Below are 18662 nucleotides of genomic sequence, written 5' to 3'. Positions count from 1 at the left end.
AACAGACTTGGGAAGTTTAAGGTCAAAAGTTGCCCAGTGTAATAGGAGGTAAGATCTTCGGTGTACAGTCCTATCAACTGAAGTAAAGTTTAAATTTTATTTGATTGCACTGGGAAATCACTGGGCAGTTTTAAGCAAGTAGGTGATACCTGGTTTTATGCTTAATAAAAAAACTGAAAAGAAGTTAAGGGTAGCTGGGCATGGTGGTACACGCCTGTAATCCAAGCTACTCCACAGGCAGGAGAATTGCTTGAATCCAGGAGGCAGAGGTTGCAGTGAGCCAAGATTGCGCCACTGCATTCCATTCGGGGCAACAGAGCGAGACTCTGTCTCAAAATAAAATAAAATAAAAACAAAAACAAAAATGGGTGGCGGGGGGTGTGATGAGAGATGGAGGCCAGGAAACCAGTTAAGATATTGTTGTGGTCATACCAGTGAAAAGAATAATGACTTGGACTAGTTATTTGGATTGGGGATCTATTTTGGATGAAGAATTGGCGGAAGTTGTTTGGAAATCTGAGGAAAAGATGAATCAAGAATGACACCTGGATTTTTGACGTCAAAAGCTAGGTAGGTGTTAGAAAGTGGATCCCATATTTCTTTTGTAGGTTTGGTAAATTTTTCTGCAGTGGATTGTGAATGTCATAAAGATGACATGCCATTTTGTGTATATAATGAATTTAGTTTACTGAAGACTCTCTTTGTCTCAAAACAGTATAAATTATAGTATAAAAGAAGTACATGGGAGGGTTGCCTTCAAGCAGGAGGAAAGAAGTACAGACTTTATCATATGTTGTTGGAAAAATGAAGCATTTTAGAGCTAGTTTAGGTATTTTATATGATTTTTTTTTTTCACTTAGAATGGTCTTTAACAAAGGCAGCAACCCTGCTTTATAAATTTTAACTGGGATTATCCAGAACCCCCAAATACTTCAAGGATCTAGGATTTTGTGCTGTTTTTCTATATATATCTAGACCAATAAGAGGTTGAAACACGTGCCAGCAGAGGGGCACACTCCTTATTGCACTGCTTGGTTTGTTGTGGATACAGTGCAGCTTATCAGGCCTGAAGGCAGGGAAGGCCATAACCGTATGTCATCTTACCTGCCCTAAATCTCTGGAATTCCTGGGATTGTTTTTTGTTTTGTTTTGTTTTTTGAGACAGAATCTCGTTCTGTCACCTGGGCTGGAGTGCTGTGATGCGATCTCGGCTCACTGCAACCTCTGCCTCCAAGGTTTAAGCAGTTCTCTGCCTCAGCCTCCCAATTAGCTGGGATTACAGATGCGTGCCACCATGCCTGGCTAATTTTTGTATTTTCAGTAGAGACAGAGTTTTACCATCTTGGCCAGGCAGGTCTTGAATTCCTGACCTCGTGATCCACCCACCTTGGCCTCCCAAAGTGCTGGGATTACAGGCATGAGCCACTGCGCCCAGCCTTCTTGGGATTGTTTAGAGGCAAAGTATTGGAATCTATCAGTGAACAGATAGTCTTTGATCTGTACTCCGTTGACACTTCCTTGAGTGTAAAAATAATTTTTAGAGTGTGGTACTTTTTGTTTTATAAAAAGTATGTATCAGTCTGAATGCTTGTTTGCTTCATAAATCAAAGAATTTCCATACTTTCGAAATCACATTAAGTGTTTTCAAATTCAACTTCCTAGGTTAAATTTTACAGTTGAATGTTTTCTCTCAATCTTTGCCTGGTTCTTATTTCTTGTCTAACAGAAACTAAGCATTTAGAAAGGCCATTAAGTAGTATACATTAAATATTTTTCTGTACAGTTAGAAATATATTTCATGTGATTTTGTGTTTAATCATATTTGAAAATTTACTATTTTCATGTCTGAATAAAAAATTATAACAATAAATTATATTCTAGTTTTAACTGCTACGGTGACTGCTAAATATTGCATTAGATGATGCTACATATTGCCTAGAATTTGATATACAATATCTACAATAATCTTTTATTTAGATATTCCTTTTTAGACACCTGAATTTGTTTAATTTCTCTACAATTCAACATACTTTTAATTTTTAAGATGTTTTTAAAAATACAAGACACTAAAAATATTTTTTAAAATAAAATAAAAATTAACTATTTGCAGATAGATTTATATAAATTTAAACATTTCCTTGAGCCTAGTTATCCAGTTGCACTTTTATAACACCATTGTATAGGTTTGATATACTCATAGATCCTTAACATGTTTGAGAAATTAGTTGTCATAATTTTTACAAATTTTATTATTCCACCCAGTTAATCATGTGCCATCTAAAGTTAGAGGGCCATATACATTAAGGTGCCTGACCTGTGGCCAGCATTGTTCTGGGCTTTGTGTGTGGGGTTCATAATAAAGAATGTTACAAGGCTTTTTAACTTTCTAGGAAAATAAAAATAGGGAGTTCAAGACAGGTAAGTATGATGTAAATTTAAGAATGTGAAGATAAATATATTTTTAATAGAGATTAGACTTTATGAATTTGCATCTTTTACTGTGTTGTAAAGGAAGTATAGCACTTCAATGAGAAAAATAGGGAAAGGATTTTATTCAAAGGGGGTAAAGCAGCTGGGCTCAGTGGGTCACACCTGTAATCCCAGCACTTTGGGAGGCTGAGGTGGGTAGATCACCTGAGGTCAGGAGACCAGCCTGGCCAACATGGTGAAACCCCATCTCTACTAAAAGGACAAAAATTAGCCAGACCTGGTGGTGGGTGCCTGTAATCCCAGCTACTCAGGAGGCTGAGACAGGAGAATCGCTTGAACTCCAGCCTGGGTGATAAGAGTGAGACTCTGTCTAAAAAAAAAAAAAAAAGGAGGTAAAGCATAAAGAGGTGAGCATAGTTTTAAAGAATTATTAAGTTCAGCTTAACTAGAGTAGCTACAATTTAAAAGACTTGCTCATTATGTGAAGATAAGTGATTCCAATAAACAAGCAAAAATCACTGAGAAAAGTACATTAATAATGTAAGAAAAACCTAATCTTAATTTACTATTAAAAATATTCATCTTATACTATCCTCTTTTTGCAATTTTTACCAAAGTCAAATGTTTTTGCTGGCTTTGGAGCACTGTTAAGTAGAGTCTTATCTGTGTTAATCCTAGAATGCCCAGATTGATAGTTTTATAATACTAGTGCTTAAATTATTTGGAGAAATTTGGCTGGATGGGGGCAGCCTGGAACTGCAAATCTATAGGTGGCAAGAGGGAATTGCTTTCTAAATTGAATGCTCCATTTCCTTAACAAGACTGGTCCAGGACCAAGCCAAGCTTAAATAAATGGGCTTGGAATACAGCCTTTCTGGGGAATTTGCTGTGGCTTTTGAGTCCTTGTGATTTGGAAAACATCTGGATATAAAGAGATGTTTATAATTGATCTGAATACATATGTGATCTTCCTGAAGTAAGTAACTACAGATCAGCCAAAGAACCTCCTCTGACTACTTAGGATTCTCTTGAAGCGTGTCAGTCAGCTAGAATGTGACCATTCTCTGAGTGTTTACATTTCTGAGCATTACATTCTCTGAACACTTTACGTTGCCAGATAATTTGTGCTGTGATAGTCAAACCTGACCCTATTATAACTTGACTAAATAATCTTTTCTGTGGCAAATAAAGAGGTAGCAGTATATTTATGTCCTGTTTTCAGAAGGTAATAAAAGAATTATTTGATAAATTACCGTATGTATTGCTACTTTGCAGAGTAGACCTCAAGCACTATAGTCTGCATTTCTGTGCTTTTTTCTATTCACATACACCAGTGAGTATGTAAATCAGTGAAAAATTGCCAAAAATATGATCATTTGAAAACTCTTGTTAGGTGGTCTCTATTTGAATTATATGTTGTCATCCATTAGTAATTTACAAGATTTGATCAGAACCAGTCAACGCTCTTTAAATCAGTTAATCCCATTAAAGGTTTTTATGGAAAGGAAAAACAGTGCTCAACAATTGAGTTGATACTAAAGCTTTGCTTTGACCAAATTGCAGTTAATACCAGTTAACTACTTTTTTTGGAGAGGGAGTCTCACCCTGTCCTCCAGGCTAGAGTGCAGTGGCATTCTCGGCTCACTGCAAGCTCCGCCTCCTGGGTTCACGTCATTCTTCTGCCTCAGCCTCCCAAATAGCTGGGACTACAGGCACCCGTCACCACACCCCCTAATTTTTTTTTAGTAGAGTCGGGGTTTCACCGTGTTAGCCAGGATGGTCTCCATCTCCTGACCTGGTGATCCGCCCGCCTCGACCTCCCAAAGTGCTGGGATTACAGGCATAAGCCACCGCACCTAGCTTACCAGTCAACTACTTTTTATTTTTATCTTCATATATTAAGGGAATTTTTAGTTAAACAGGTTGCCCTCACATATATTTTATGATTATATATTAGATGCCTTTGGATGTCTGTATTTTTTAGTAGGCAGATGAAAGTGTTTTTAGTAGCCGGGCACGGTGGCTCACGCCTGTAATCCCAGCACTTTGGGAGGCCGAGGCGGACGGATCACGAGGTCAGGAGATCAAGACCATCCTGGCTAACACGGTGAAACCCCGTCTCTACTAAAAATACAAAAAATCAGCCGGGCGTGGTGGCGGGCGCTTGTAGTCCCAGCTACTCGGGAGGCTGAGGCAGGAGAATGGTGTGAACCCAGGAGGCAGAGCTTGCAGTGAGCCGAGATTGTGCCACTGCTCTCCAGCCTGGGCGACAGAGCAAGACTTCGTCTCAAAAAAAAAAAAAAAGTGTTTTTAGTTAGGATTATAGGATTGCTTTAATAAACAAAATAATATTTCCTCAGAAAATCTCTCTTATTCCAACAAATACTAACTCTAAAGACTGTTCTCTGTGTTTTTTAGTCGGCCGTATACTAACAAGGTAATTACTTTATGGTACCGTCCACCTGAACTGCTGCTGGGAGAAGAACGATACACACCAGCCATTGATGTATGGAGCTGTGGGTAAGATAACCTTATTTACTGGTTTATTTTACTTGAAACTTTTGGTAGTGAATTAAAATAGATCATTTGGTAATGACGGGTATTTTTTCCATTAGCTGTATCCTTGGCGAACTCTTCACTAAAAAACCTATATTTCAAGCAAATCAGGAACTTGCACAACTAGAATTAATAAGGTAAGCTGCTGATTATAATATTGGTGGGAGTTGGGAGAGTGTCAAACTCCTCAGGAAATTTAAACTCTGTCAAGCTTGTCTTTTCTCTTGTTAGTTCTCTGGAGGGCTTATGACTGCTAAATGGAGGACAAACTGAAATGTAGGCACTTTGATACTTGTTCCAGTGAAATTAAGGATATCAAAGCCCCTTGGTGGGTGTGTGTGTATGGATACATGTGTGAGTGCATGTGTGCGTTTTTTTTAAATCAAAGGACTTGAGGCCCAAAAGATAAGACTGTAAAGGAAGAGTAAATGTAGGAGAGAATGAATGGTAGATAATGTATTTTTTATTTATGACAGAAATGAAAAATTAATGTTTTGGGGTATTGTTAAAAAATACTCTATTGTAAATACACATATGTTTTTATGTGTATTTACATGTGTCTATATATGTGTGTATATACACTAAAATATATGCATAAACCCTCTAGCATAGGCCTTCATTATTTGGAGCCTATCATAGGACCTAGTTCATAAGCAATTACTCATACATTTTTGTCACTTTTCTTTTTATCTTTTATTTTATTTTATTGTTTTATGTTTTTGAGATGGAGTCTCTGTCACCTAGGCTGGAGTGCAGTGGCACAATCTCCACTCACTGCAACCTCTGCCTTCTGAGTTCAAGCAATTTTCCTGCCTCAGCCTCCCGAGTAGCTCAGATTACGGGTGCCCACCACCACACCCAGCTAATTTTTGTATTTTTAGTAGAGACGGGGTTTCACCATGTTGGCCAGGCTGGTCTTGAACTTCCGACCTCAGGTAATCCCCTCACCTTGTTCTCCCAAAGTGCTGGTATTACAGGCGTGAGCCACCTCATCCAGCCCATCTTATATTTTAACATAATTTTAATTTTAAAAATGGGCTTTGTTCGGGCACAGTGTCTCACGCCTGTAATCCCAGCACTTTGGGAGGCCTAGGTGGGTGTGGATCACCTGAGGTTGGGAGTTCAAGACCAGCCTGACCAACATGGAGAAACCCCGTCTCTACTGAAAATACAAAATTAGCAGGGCGTGGTGGCCCATGCCTGTAATCCCAACTACTTGGGAGGCTGAGGCAGGAGAATCATTTAAACCCAGGAGGCGAAGGTTGCAGTGAGCCGAGATTGTGCCACAGCACTCTAGCCTGGGTAAGAAGAGCAAAATTGTCTTCAGTTTCATATGTAATAATGTAAACGTGCAACTTATAAAATTTCCATGACAGTTTCAAAATACATATGAAGTTTTTTAGAAAAGATATTGGTAGGGGGCACAGATTTACAGAATTTTACTTTCCCGACTGAACAAAATGAACATAAAGCAACAAATAGTAACCAGAGAAGGACCTCAGCATGCCCTGGACCTCAGCATCAGATCATAAACAGACAAATTGAATCAAACTAAAAATCTTACTATTGCCCTTTTTGATGGTTAGGCAAGGTTTTTACTGTAGGGTACAGCAGGGAAAGATTAGTTCCCTGGTTAGAGCCTGCTTCTTCTCTGGGGATAACTTGGCTATAATCAGAAGTACCCAAAACCAGAAACTAGTAGTGCTTCAACTCCAGAGCAGCGAGTTGCCTCACCTTTAAATGGAAGCATAGAACTAATTATGTCCAGACTTCACTGAGGGTATCCATGCACAGAACTTTTAATAAAATTACAAAAAAGGAGAAGGGAAAGGAAGGAGTTCACCTGAAACATAGAAAACTTTTATGTTACTTTTTTTTTTTTTTGGAGACAGGATCTCACTTTGTTGCCTAGGCTGGAGTGCATTGGGGCAGTCATGGCTCACTGCAGCCTTGACCTCCTGCCTCAGCCTTCTAAGTAGCTGGGACCACAGGCATGCACCACCATGCTGGGTGATTTTTTTTTTTTTTTTTTTTTTTTTAAGAGACTGGATTTCTCTATGTTGCCCAGGCTAGTCTCCAACGCTTGGGCTCAAGCGATCATCCTGTCTCAGCCTCCCAAAATGTGTCTTACCTTTTTAATTGTGCGACAGACAAGTAAAAAGGGTTAAGAACAACTGATACTCTTGGAAAAAAGAAATATACCTTTCAATGCTAATCGAGCATTTACAAAAGTTAGTTATATATTAGTAGAGGAAGAAACTCCAAAACGTTGAAATATTATAGGCTAAATTCTCTAAAATAGAATAAAACTAGAAATTAATATAAAAATGAAAACAACAAAGTCTCTTAACTATCTGAAAAATTTACATATGCTAAAAAACCCTGGATTACAGAAAAATCAAACTTTAAGACAGGGGTGTCCAGTCTTTTGGTTTCCCTGGACCACACTGGAAGAAGAATAGTTGTCTTGGACCACTCATAAAATACAGTAACACTGATGATAGCTGATTGATAGACTAAAAACAAAAAAAAAAATGCAAAAAAAAAAAAAATCTCATAATAGTTTAAGAAAGCATGAATTTATGTTGGGCTGCATTGAAAGCCATCCTGGGTTGCATGCAGCCCGTGGGCTACGGGTTGGACAAGCTTGCTTTAGAACATCTAGGTTCACAAAGAGTGATAAGTATAAAAATCCATGGGCTCACCCTGTGCTTAGGAGAAAATCACAACCTTAAATATACTACTAAATAAGAAAAGGAAAGCAAATTAATTAAGCATTCTACAGAAACATTAGACAAAAGCAGCAAAATAAACCAAGGAAATAAAAATGAATTATAATACATAAAATGTAGAATTTATGAAGAAATCTGTGATCTGGTCTTGGGTTTATTCACACATATATACAATATAAATTAATCTAGTTTGACTTCATATGAAAAGAGAGTATAAAGAAATTGAATGACTGAGTGTGGTGGCTCATGCCTGTAATCCCCGCATTTTGGGAGGCCGAGGCAGGATCACTCGAGCCAGGATCACTCGAGCCAGGGTCACTCGAGCCAGGATCACTTGAGCCCAGGAGTTTTAGACCAGCTTGAGCAACACAGTTAGAACTTGTCTTTACAAATTAAAACAAATAAATAACAACAACAACAAATTAGCTAGTCATTGGGGTGTGAGCATGTGGTCTGTACTACTCCTAAGCTGAGGTGAGAGGATTACTTGAGCCCGGGAAGTCGAGACTGCTGTGAGCTGATGGCACCACTGCATTCCAGCCTGGTTGACAGAATGAGACCCTATCTCCAAAACAAAAAACCAGCCCTAGTATTTTCTTTGATAAATTATTGCACATCTTTTAGAAACCAATACTTGTAATGTTCTTTAAACTATTCTGGAACATAAGAATAGTGCAGTAGAAGCTTTCTTACTCAGTCTCCTCTTGAAGAGTCTTATTAGATTAATTGATGCTCTTCATTCCCTCTGTAAAGAAAAACTGACTTGATAAAATGGCAAGCTGAATGCTTATAGCTAGTAGGCTATCATTTTCTAGTAAGACTATGTATTTATCCCACCAGTTGAAGAGTATGCTGAACAGGAGGTGGTTGTTAGTTTTCAATTTTTATGCTAACTTTTTATTATTATAATTACATAGTTTAATTAAGCATAGATACAGTGCTTTACAAAAACTTTAAGACATTGCTGTCTAATTAGGGGTGGACAAGTAATTGTGTAAGTTAGAAAAATCATAAAAATCTAAGATGTGGCATTAGATTGCTTTGAAAGTGTTTTTAATTTCTAGATTTATTTAAAGAAATCAAAACTAAAAATCTGTGATGATGTGTTATGCGTGTGGTTTGTTCAAGAGAGCTAATACAGAATTCCATTCGGGGAATCCTCTGTTCAAAGAGAAAGCCTTGGCCTTTGTCAGAAGATGGGAAAACAAATGTACATTTATAAACTTTCAGTTAAAATAAAATGTTTAAATTATGTATCTGTGTATCTTTTTTTTTTAACGATTCCTTCTAACCTTTTTATAAACGAGTCATTCTAAACCCCCCCCCCTTTTTTAAAAAACTTAACCAGCCAACTCTCTTGGTCCTGATTATATTGGAAACTAGGGCTTGTATTAAAGATAGTTAACATCTATTTAGTTTATATACAATATCAGCATTATTCTAAGAGTTTCACTTGAATTTTCTCAGTTAAGCTTTATAACAACTCTATGTCTCCTCTTTATAGTTGAGAAAACTGAACCTTAGAGAGGTGAAGAATTTGTCCAGGGTCATATAACTAGCAAGTGGCAAAACTGAGATTTAAACACTGCTAGGTGTTACCTTAGGATCTAAACTTTTAACCATTACTCCAAACTACAGGCTGGGTGCGGTGGCTCACGCCTGTAATCACAGAACTTTGGGAGGCTGGGACAGGTGGATCACTTGAGCCCAGGAGTTCAAGACGAGACTGGGCAATATGGCAAAACCCTGTCTATACTAAAAACAAAAATTAGCCGGGTGTCGTAGCACACACCTGTAATCCCAGCTTCTTGGGAGGCTGAGGCACGAGAATTGCTTGAACCTGGGAGGCAGAGGTTGCAGTGAGCCAAGATAGCACCACTCCACTCCAGCCTGGGTGACAGAGTGAGAATTGGTCTCAAAAAATAAATAAATAAACTAAATAGGAAATAAAACTACCTGGAATCTTTTCTTTTATAAAATCAATATGACTCACATATCAGTACTTGACAAAGACAGCATGAAAGTTTTTATAAGATATTAGGCTGGGCACAGTGGCTCACGCCTGTAATCCCAGCACTTTGGGAGGCCGAGGTGGGAGGGTCTCTTGAGGCCAGGAGCCCAAAATCAAGCCTGGCCAACATGGTGAACCCCCCTGCCCCGTATCTACTAAAAATATAAAAATTAGGCTGGGCGTGGTGGCTTATGCCTGTAATCCCAACACTTTGGGAGGCTGAGGTGGGTGGATCAGTTGAGGTCAGGAGTTCGAGACCAGCCTGGCCAGCATGGCAAAACCCTATCTCTACTAAAATTACAAAAACTAACTGGGCGTGGTGGTACGCGCCTGTAGTCCCAGCTCCTCAGGAGGCTGAAGCATGATAATTGCTTGAACCCAGAAGGCAGAGGTTGCAGTGAGCTGAGATTGCTCCACTGAGCTCCAGCCTGGGTGAAGGAGAGACTCTGTCTCAAAAAAAAAAAAAAAAAAGGAAAAATTTTATGAGATATTAATCCAAGAATTCTAAGGGAGGTATTAACAAATAGTATCCAGCTTTTTATCAAAAAGTTAACTTGCAGAAAATGATGGGAGGTAAGATGATATAGAGGGTCAAGAAAGAAGGTATCTCCCATAAAGTGACACTTGAGCAGAGATCCGAATGAAGAAATGGCAAAGTAATAAAGACTCTGAGGCATGAGTGTATTTGGTTTTTTTTTAGGAATATGTTTTCAGTGAACCATATGCGGGGGAAGGCTTGGTTTATCCATTTTATAGCATACTGTACAGTTACTAAAAAGGAAATAGTTGGTCAGGCACGGTAGCTCACGCCTGTAATCCCAACACTGTGGGAGGCCAAGGCAGGTGGATCACTTGAGGTCAAGTTCAGGACCAGCCTTGCCAACATGGTGAATCCCTGTCTCTACTAAAAATACAAAAAATTAGCTGGGCTCAGTGGTGTACGCCTGTAATCCCAGCTACTTGGGAGACTGAGGCAGGAGCCAGAGGTTGCAGTGAGCCGAGATTGTGCCACTGCACTCCAGCCTGGGTGACAGAGTGAGACTATGTCTCAAAAAAGAAAAAAAAAAAAAAGGAAATAGTTGATTTGGAGATAAAGAAATGGAAAAGCAGCATGAATAGTTACAGAAGGCTATATTGAGATTGATGTCATTTAGGTAACACGAAAGACTCAAATTGTTCATCTGAACATGGACTTTCAAGAAGAGTAGGGAGGAGAAATTTTTGTTTTCTAGTTTATATATTTCAGCATATATATATTTCAGTTTTTGTTTTGTTAAGACATTTATAGTTTTATAAATAGATTCTCTGGGCACAGTGGCTCACATCTGTAATCTCAGCACTTTGGAAGGCCAAGGCAGGTGGATCACTAGAGCCCGGGAGTTTGAGACCAGCCTGGGCAACGTGACCAAACCCTGTCTCTACAAAAAATACAAAAATCAGCTGGGTGTGGTAGCACACACCTATAGCCCAAGCTATTGGGAGGCTGCGGTACAAGGATCACTTGAACCCAGGGAGGTCGAGGCTATAGTGAACTGTGATTTCACCACTGCCCTTTAATCTGGGCAACAGAGCAAGAGCTTGTCTCAAAAAACAGAAACAAAACAAAAAATAAAAACATGCTTCAATTTTGATTTCGTAGCATTAATTTCTTTTTAAACACGAGGAAATGAAGTTTCTGATAAACAAATCTGAGTATAATGAGGCAACGGAGTATACTGAAAAGTGTGTGGCCTTTAGAATCTTACAGACTTGGGTTCTAATGCCAGCTCAGCTACTTCCTTCTCTTACGGTTTAGGGTAAATCCCATATGCTTGAAGTTTATTTCTTCAAAAGTAAAAGAGGACTAATAACATGCTTAGGGTTGTAAGAATTAAATGTAAATAAGTTTTCAGTACATATTTCTTCCCTCACCTTATTTGCAGTAATGCTAGGTTGTTTCTCTAATCTGTAGGCTCAGGAATGGTGAGACCTAGTGTCAGTATTGTACAAATACATGTAAAACTGATCAAGAGTGATAACACTAATCAGGATTCGCTTTAAATGGCTTTACACCATGGTGATTGAGTTACTTTATTTATAATTTGCTTTGTTCCAGAAAGTATTTCAGGTAGATTACAAATATTTTATAATAGAAGTAGCATAGATTAAAAAGTGATGGAGGGAGGCCGGGCACAGTGGCTCATACCTGTAATCCCAGCACTTTGGGCGGCCGAGGCGGACAGGTCACGAGGTCAGGAGACCGAGACTATCCTGGCTAACACGGTAAAACCCCATCTTTACCAAAATTAAAAAAAAAAAAAAAAGACCGGGCATGGTGGTGGGTACCTGTAGTCCCAGCTACTCAGGAGGCTGAGGCAGGAGAATGGTGTGAACCCAGGAGGCGGAGCTTGCAGTGAGCCAAGATGGCACCAGTGCACTCCAGCCTGGGCGACAGAGCGAGACTCTGTCTCAAAAATAAGTAAATAAAAAAACAATTAGCTGAGTGTGGTGGCACACACCTGTAATCCCAGGTACTTGGGAGGCTGAGGTGGGAGAACTGCTTGAACTTGGGAGGTGGAGGTTGCAGTGAGTGGAGATTGTGCCACTGCACCCCAGCCTGGGCGACAGAATAAGACTCCATCTCTGCCGAGCCTAGTCTCAGTTTGCAAGTCAAAAAAAAAAAAAAAGTGATGGAGGGCAAGATGACTCACACCAGTAATCCCAGCACTTTGGGAGGCTGTGGCCGGTGGTTTACTTGAAGTCAGGAGTTTGAGACCAGCCTGGCTAACATGGTGAAACCCCATCTCTACAAAAATGCAAAATTAGCGGGGCGTGGTAGCTAGCACCTGTAATCCCAGCTTCTAGGGAGGCTGAGGCAGGAGAATCGCTTGAACCTGGAAGGCAGAGGTTGCATTGAGCCAAGATCGTGCCACTGCACTCCAGCCTGGGCAACAGAGTGAGACTCTGTCTCAAAAAAACAAAACAAAAAGTGATGGAGGAAGAGAATGGAAAACAAACATTGGGACAAAATGGGATGAATGAAGGCAGAAATCTCTGTGTAACCATACATATACACATATATGTGTGTGTGTGTGTGTGTGTGTGTGTATATATTTAATTTTTTTAAACATGAGGATCACATTAAGCCTTATAGCAGTGAGCTAAAGAGCCTTTATATCATACAATGTACATTGCCTATGAGATAAGAACGATTATAATCAGTGAAGAAATTGAAAGTAGATTAGAATTAAATGAATCTTTTCTCTGACTCTCTGCCACCTCATGCAGTACACACAAAGCCTCAGGCCTAGGTGGTTCACACAGGTGAAATTTTTTAAACTTTAAAGGAATAGATTTTGGTTGTACCAGATGATAGGTAAAGAAGGAAACTTCCCATATTGAAAAAAATGAAGCATGTATGCCTTCATAAACCAATACCATAAAATATTCTGTAGAGTTGTGCTTCTCAAACTTCTTGGTCTCAGAACTTCTTTACGCTCAAATTATTAAAGATCCCAAGAGTTTTTGTATCTACTGAGATTTACCATATTAGAAATTAAAGATATTTATGAATTCATTTTAACACAATATTTTAACATGCTTTAAAGTCTATAAAGTCTATAGTTTCTAAAATAAAAGTTGTTGGAATGAGTGGCAGATCTATCTGGTTTAATAGACATGACACTTGAATCCTCATATCTGTGATGTGCTGTTTTCAATAGCCTTTTTGGATAACGGTGCATGTTCTTAGAAACCACAAAAATTAGATGATTGGTAGTTTTTTACAGGTTGTAATGTGTAATCTGAAATCATATGAAGGAATATTTTATACTGTACTATATTGAAATCCATTGTTCTGTCTTGCACTTTGAATGGATCTTTTATCTGTGATGATTTTGTGACATTATGCATTGGTCATTTGAAAAATGCTGCTTCACTGAATTGAACAGATCTTCCACATGTAACATTTTATATTATATAATTTGTACCACCACTGATCTCATCAGAAAAGCTTTTCAGTACTGTGAAGCTGTTAAGCTGACGGTGGAGGATATAAGTTTTCTAATCTAATTTCTCTAGAAAGTTCAAATTGTATAATTGACAATAAATACTGTTGTTTTCCTTCAAGTGACAAGCTGACTTTGTTCCTATTTGAGAAAATGTCTGGAAAATACCCAAGTATGAATGACTGCAGTGTGTTAGTTGTCTTTGTCGGTAAAAATAGAGGTCCATGAAAAAAGCAGCTACCTCAGTTTGTAGGTCAAATCATTGCACAGGCACGTCTTCTCAAGATAACTATCATATTTTATTGTACAGTAGAAGCGCTTATGAGTATTTCTCATTTCATTGCAGAGAATATTAAAAAGATACATACTCAAGTGTCAGAATTAAATGCCATTAACAATTTGTACTGCTTCAACAAGTACATTCTTTTTTTGAGACAGAGTCTCGTTCTATCACCCAGGCTGGAGTGCAGTGGTATAATCTCAGCTCACTGCAACTTCCGCCTCCGGGGTTCAAGCAATTCTTGTGCCTCAGCCTCCTGAGTAGCTGGAACTACAGGTGCACCACCACACCTGGCTAATTTTTGTATTTTTAGTAGAGACAGGGTTTTGCCATGTTGGCTAGGTTGGTGTCGAACTTACGACTTCAGGTAATCTGCCGACCTTGGCCTCCCAAGTGCTGGAATTACAGGCATGAGCCACTGCGCCTTGCCTAACAAGTACGTTCTTATTTGAAACTGGCTTTTCTCCCCACCCTGAAATTTGCATGATAATGAAGAGTACATCCTGTTAATATAGTTTGTTGCCACTGAGTTGAATCATTTTAAGGTGCTGGTGGTTTTACCACTGTTTTTGAACCATTAGTGCATATCAACACATGGAAAAAGTCAAATAATGGCTTAGTAATAACTTCGACCTGCCAGACCTTGAAGTGTCTAGGGGACACTCAGTGGTCCTTGGACCCCACTTGTGAAAACTGTTGCTGTGTGTCAGTCTTACGTACGAATACTGATGTACAACATCTAACTTAATAAATAGAAAATACAGCATTACACTGAAATAATGGTACTTTTATTAGGCTCGGATGGTTTTCTTCCTTTGAATATAATGATGAATATGTATTAGGAAATCTGGTGATATAATTCACATTAGTAGCCCTGGAGGAAATGCAGATGATGGTGGTTATAGAAGTTCTAAAAAATCAAAACTGATAAAACTAAAGCACTCTTAGAATGTAAAAGCCACAAAAATTAAAATCCATAGTAGAGAAGAATAAATGAATACTTCCTTAACAGGAAATATGTGTGAATTTGTATGTATATATGTGAGTATATTTCTGTTATGTGTTTTTCAAACCCAAAGGCATAATTCCTCCCAGGGCTGACCAATGAATGTGCTCCCATTAAAATCAGAAAATGAAGTTACCCATTGTTGTGTACTGGCATTATCATTTTAACATTGTTTAGGAATTGCCACATAATATAACATACCACAGTGATAAAGATACATTTGAAAAAATATAGATGATTCCAACATGGGTTATATGATTTATATACCTGGAATACCTCAAAGAAACACCTGCTAAAACTGGTAGGAACCCTGCAATCTCAGATGGCTTCCTATTATTAAGTTTTTGTTTGCAGCCAGGAATGATGACTCACACCTGTAATCCTAGCACTTTGGGAGGCTGAGATGGGAGGATTGCTGGAGTCCAGGAGGTCAAGGTTGCACTGAGCCTGGTTTGCACCCCTGCACTCCAGCCTGGGTGACAGAGTGAGACTTTGTCTCAGAAAAAATAAAGAAAAAAAAGAATGTAAAATTTCAAACCTTTCCTGTCATAAAGCTTTTCTTTCTTTTCTTTTTCTTTTCCTCTCCTTTCTCCTTTCTCCTTTTCCATCCTTCCTTCCTCCTTCCCTCCCTCCCTCCCTCCCTCCCTTCTTTCCTTCCTTTCAACAGAGCCTTGCTCTGTTGCCAGGCTGGAGTGCAATGGCGCAGTCTCGGCTCACTGCAACCTCCGCCTCCCAGGTTCAAGCGGTTCTCCTGCCTCAGCCTCCTGAGTAACTGGGACTACAGGTGCACGCCACCACACCCAGCTAATTTTTGTATTTTTGGTAGAGACAGGGTTTCACCATGTTGGCCAGGATGGCCTTGATATCTTGACCTTGTAATCTGCCCACCTCAGCCTCCCAAAGTGCTGGGATTACAGGCATGAGCCACTGTGCCCAACCTTTCTTTCTTTTTTTCTTTTTTAAACGAAGTTTTGCTCTCTGTCACCCAGGCTAAAGAAGTGCAGTGGCCTGATCTCAGCTCACTGCAACCTCCACCTTCCAGGTTCAAGTGATTCTCCTGCCTCAGCCTCCCAAGTAGCTGGGATTACAGTTGTGCGCCACCATGCCCAGCTAAGTTTTGTGTTTTTAGTAGAGATGGGGTTTCCCATCTTGCCAAGCCTAGTCTCAAACTCCTGGGCTCAAGCAATCCACCCGCCTCGGCCTTCCAAAGTGCTGTGATTAAAGGCGTGAGCCACCATGCCTGGCCAAGCTTTTCCAATTAATTGCTTAGAAAATATAATGGGCTTGGGCTGGGTGCGGTGGGTGGCTCACGCCTGTAATCCCAGCACTTTGGGAGGCCAAGGTGGGTGGATGACTAGGTCAGGAGATCGAGACCATCCTGACTAACATGGTGAAACCCCGTGTCTACTAAAAATACAAGAAAATTAGCCGGGTGTGGTGGCGGGCACCTGTAGTCCCAGGTACTTGGGAGGCTGAGGCAGGAGAATGGTGTGAACCCAGGAGGCGGAACTCACCGTGAGCCGAGATGGTGCCACTGCACTCCAGCCTGGGCGACAGAGCGAGACTCCCATCTCAAAAAAAAAAAAAAAAGGAAAGAAAGAAAATACAATGGGCCAAAAACATGTTTAAGGCTGGGCTCAGTGGCTTATGCCTGTAATCCCAATACTTTGATAGACTGAGGCAGGAGGATCACTTGAGGCTAGGAGTTTGAGACCAGCCTGGGTCTCACATTAGATGGATATAGTGGCATATGCCTGTAGTCTCAGCTATTTGGTAAGCTGAGGCAGGAGGATCATTCGAGACCAGGAGGTTGAGGCTGCAGGGAGCTATGATTGTGCCACTGAACTCCAGCCTGGGGTAGCAGCGGAACCCTGTGTCTATTTTTTTAAAAAAACTGTTTAAAAAACAAAAAGCCCATAAAGGAAACACAGAAGATCTCACTGGAAATAAATAAATAAATAAATAAATAAATAAATAAATAAATGGAAAGAAATAGAAGCATTGAATTTTTCTAAAATAGAAATATTAAGCATTGTAAAGGCAGTAGTTGGTTCTAAATCTATAAATTCAGAGTGGTGGTTGAATCCTAGCAGGATTCTCTTCTGGAGTGCTACAGTATTGATTATAGTTCATGTGTAATAAAATTTTGAGGATAATAAGTGAAGAAGTGGATAGGAGATTTGTTCTATCAGACTTTCAAGAAATATTAATAGCACAATACGGTATTGACACCAGAGTAGATTGATCAAATCATGATAGATTCCCAAAGTAGACCTCAGATAATTGGAGATTTAGTATATACCTTAGTGTATGATGCATCTCAGTAGTAAATGGTCTTGGAGTAGCTGACTGGCCACCAGGCACAGATTTTGTAAATGAAGTTATCAGTTGCTGTCATGTCTACCTCTCTAGTTTCTAGGAACTTTCCTTGCATCGGTATGTATATTCCATCGTGTTTGCTGCTTTTGATTAGATAACTTTGGTACTGAGATATCTTTCAACATCACGTATGCTAAAATAATTGAAATTATTTAAGGGTAATGAAACTTATTTATTATAAGACTATTAATGGGCCAGATGCTAGCTCATTTAATTTTGTAGCTTCAAAATAAAATTAATCTTAAGTTTCCAAAAGAGGAGCAGATTCCTAAGCAATATAATTTGACCAGTGTCAGACAGGATTTAAATCTAAAGCTTGCTTCTGAAGTCTGTCTTCATTATACTTAGGCAAAGTACCTTCTTAGAACTGTATTGTGGACTGGGCGCAGTGGCCCATGCCTGTAATCCCAACACTTTAGGAGGCTGAGGTGGGAGGATCACTTGAAGTCAGGAGTTCAAGACCAGCCGGGGCAACATAGCAAAAACCTGTCTACAGACAGACAAACCCACCACAGTATTATGTAGACCCCGGTTATGCTTCCAGCTAAGCCTCCCTGAGTCCTGTATTCTACCTACACTGATTTACATAGTGTTCCTCCCAAATGTCTATACTTTGCTATTTCCATGCCTTTGCCTGTGTTCTTCTTCTGGTAAGATAATTTATCTTATTCCGTTTCCCACCTGTCTATGGTTTTTTTTTTTTTTTTTTTGAGACAGAGTCTTGCTCTGTCGCCCAGGCTGGAGTGCAGTGGCGCGATCTCGGCTCTCTGCAAGCTCTGCCTCCCAGGTTCACACCATTCTCCTGCTTCAGCCTCCCAAGTAGCTGGGACTACAGGCGCCCACCACCACGCCTGGCTAATTTTTTGTATTTTTAGTAGAGACGGGGTTTCACCATGTTAGCCAGGATGGTCTCGATCTCCTGACCTCGTGATCCACCCGACTTGGCCTCCTAAAGTGCTGGGATTACAGGTGTGAACCACTGCGCCCGGCTCTATGGTTTATTTATCCTTGGAATTATAACCAAAATTCTTCACTCTTTCCCTAACTTGAGTAAGTTTTCTTATATTTCTGCATGTTGAAAGTATCTTTGCCTTCCTGTATTCCAGTATGCTTTATACCTCTATTATAGTGCACATCAGTCTGCCTGGGGTCGATTGTGTTTACATGGTTACTCAGAAAAGTATACAAAAATAAGAAATGGAAAAGAGACCTGTAAACAACTAAAATAGAAAGCAGGATGAAACAAATGTCAAACCAGTAGCATGCAAGGAGTAATTCTGAG

The 18662-nt window shown here is 39.6% G+C and overlaps 1 protein-coding gene across 2 annotated transcripts in view; it reads left to right on the top strand.

Moving 5' to 3' along the window:
* The window catches only part of CDK13 (cyclin dependent kinase 13), a 137407-nt gene that overhangs the window by 97809 nt on the left and 20936 nt on the right, over window positions 1–18662 (top strand). For both annotated transcript variants that reach the window (XM_015133682.3, XM_015133681.3), the window contains exons 8-9: window positions 4849–4950; window positions 5046–5123. In XM_015133682.3, coding sequence (XP_014989168.1) covers window positions 4849–4950; window positions 5046–5123 — 180 coding nt within the window. The remainder of the gene's footprint in view (window positions 1–4848; window positions 4951–5045; window positions 5124–18662) is intronic.

Source organism: Macaca mulatta, chromosome 3 (genome assembly GCF_049350105.2).
Source record: "Macaca mulatta isolate MMU2019108-1 chromosome 3, T2T-MMU8v2.0, whole genome shotgun sequence".
Taxonomy (NCBI): domain Eukaryota; kingdom Metazoa; phylum Chordata; class Mammalia; order Primates; family Cercopithecidae; genus Macaca; species Macaca mulatta.
This window is presented reverse-complemented; position numbering and strand designations above follow the sequence as displayed.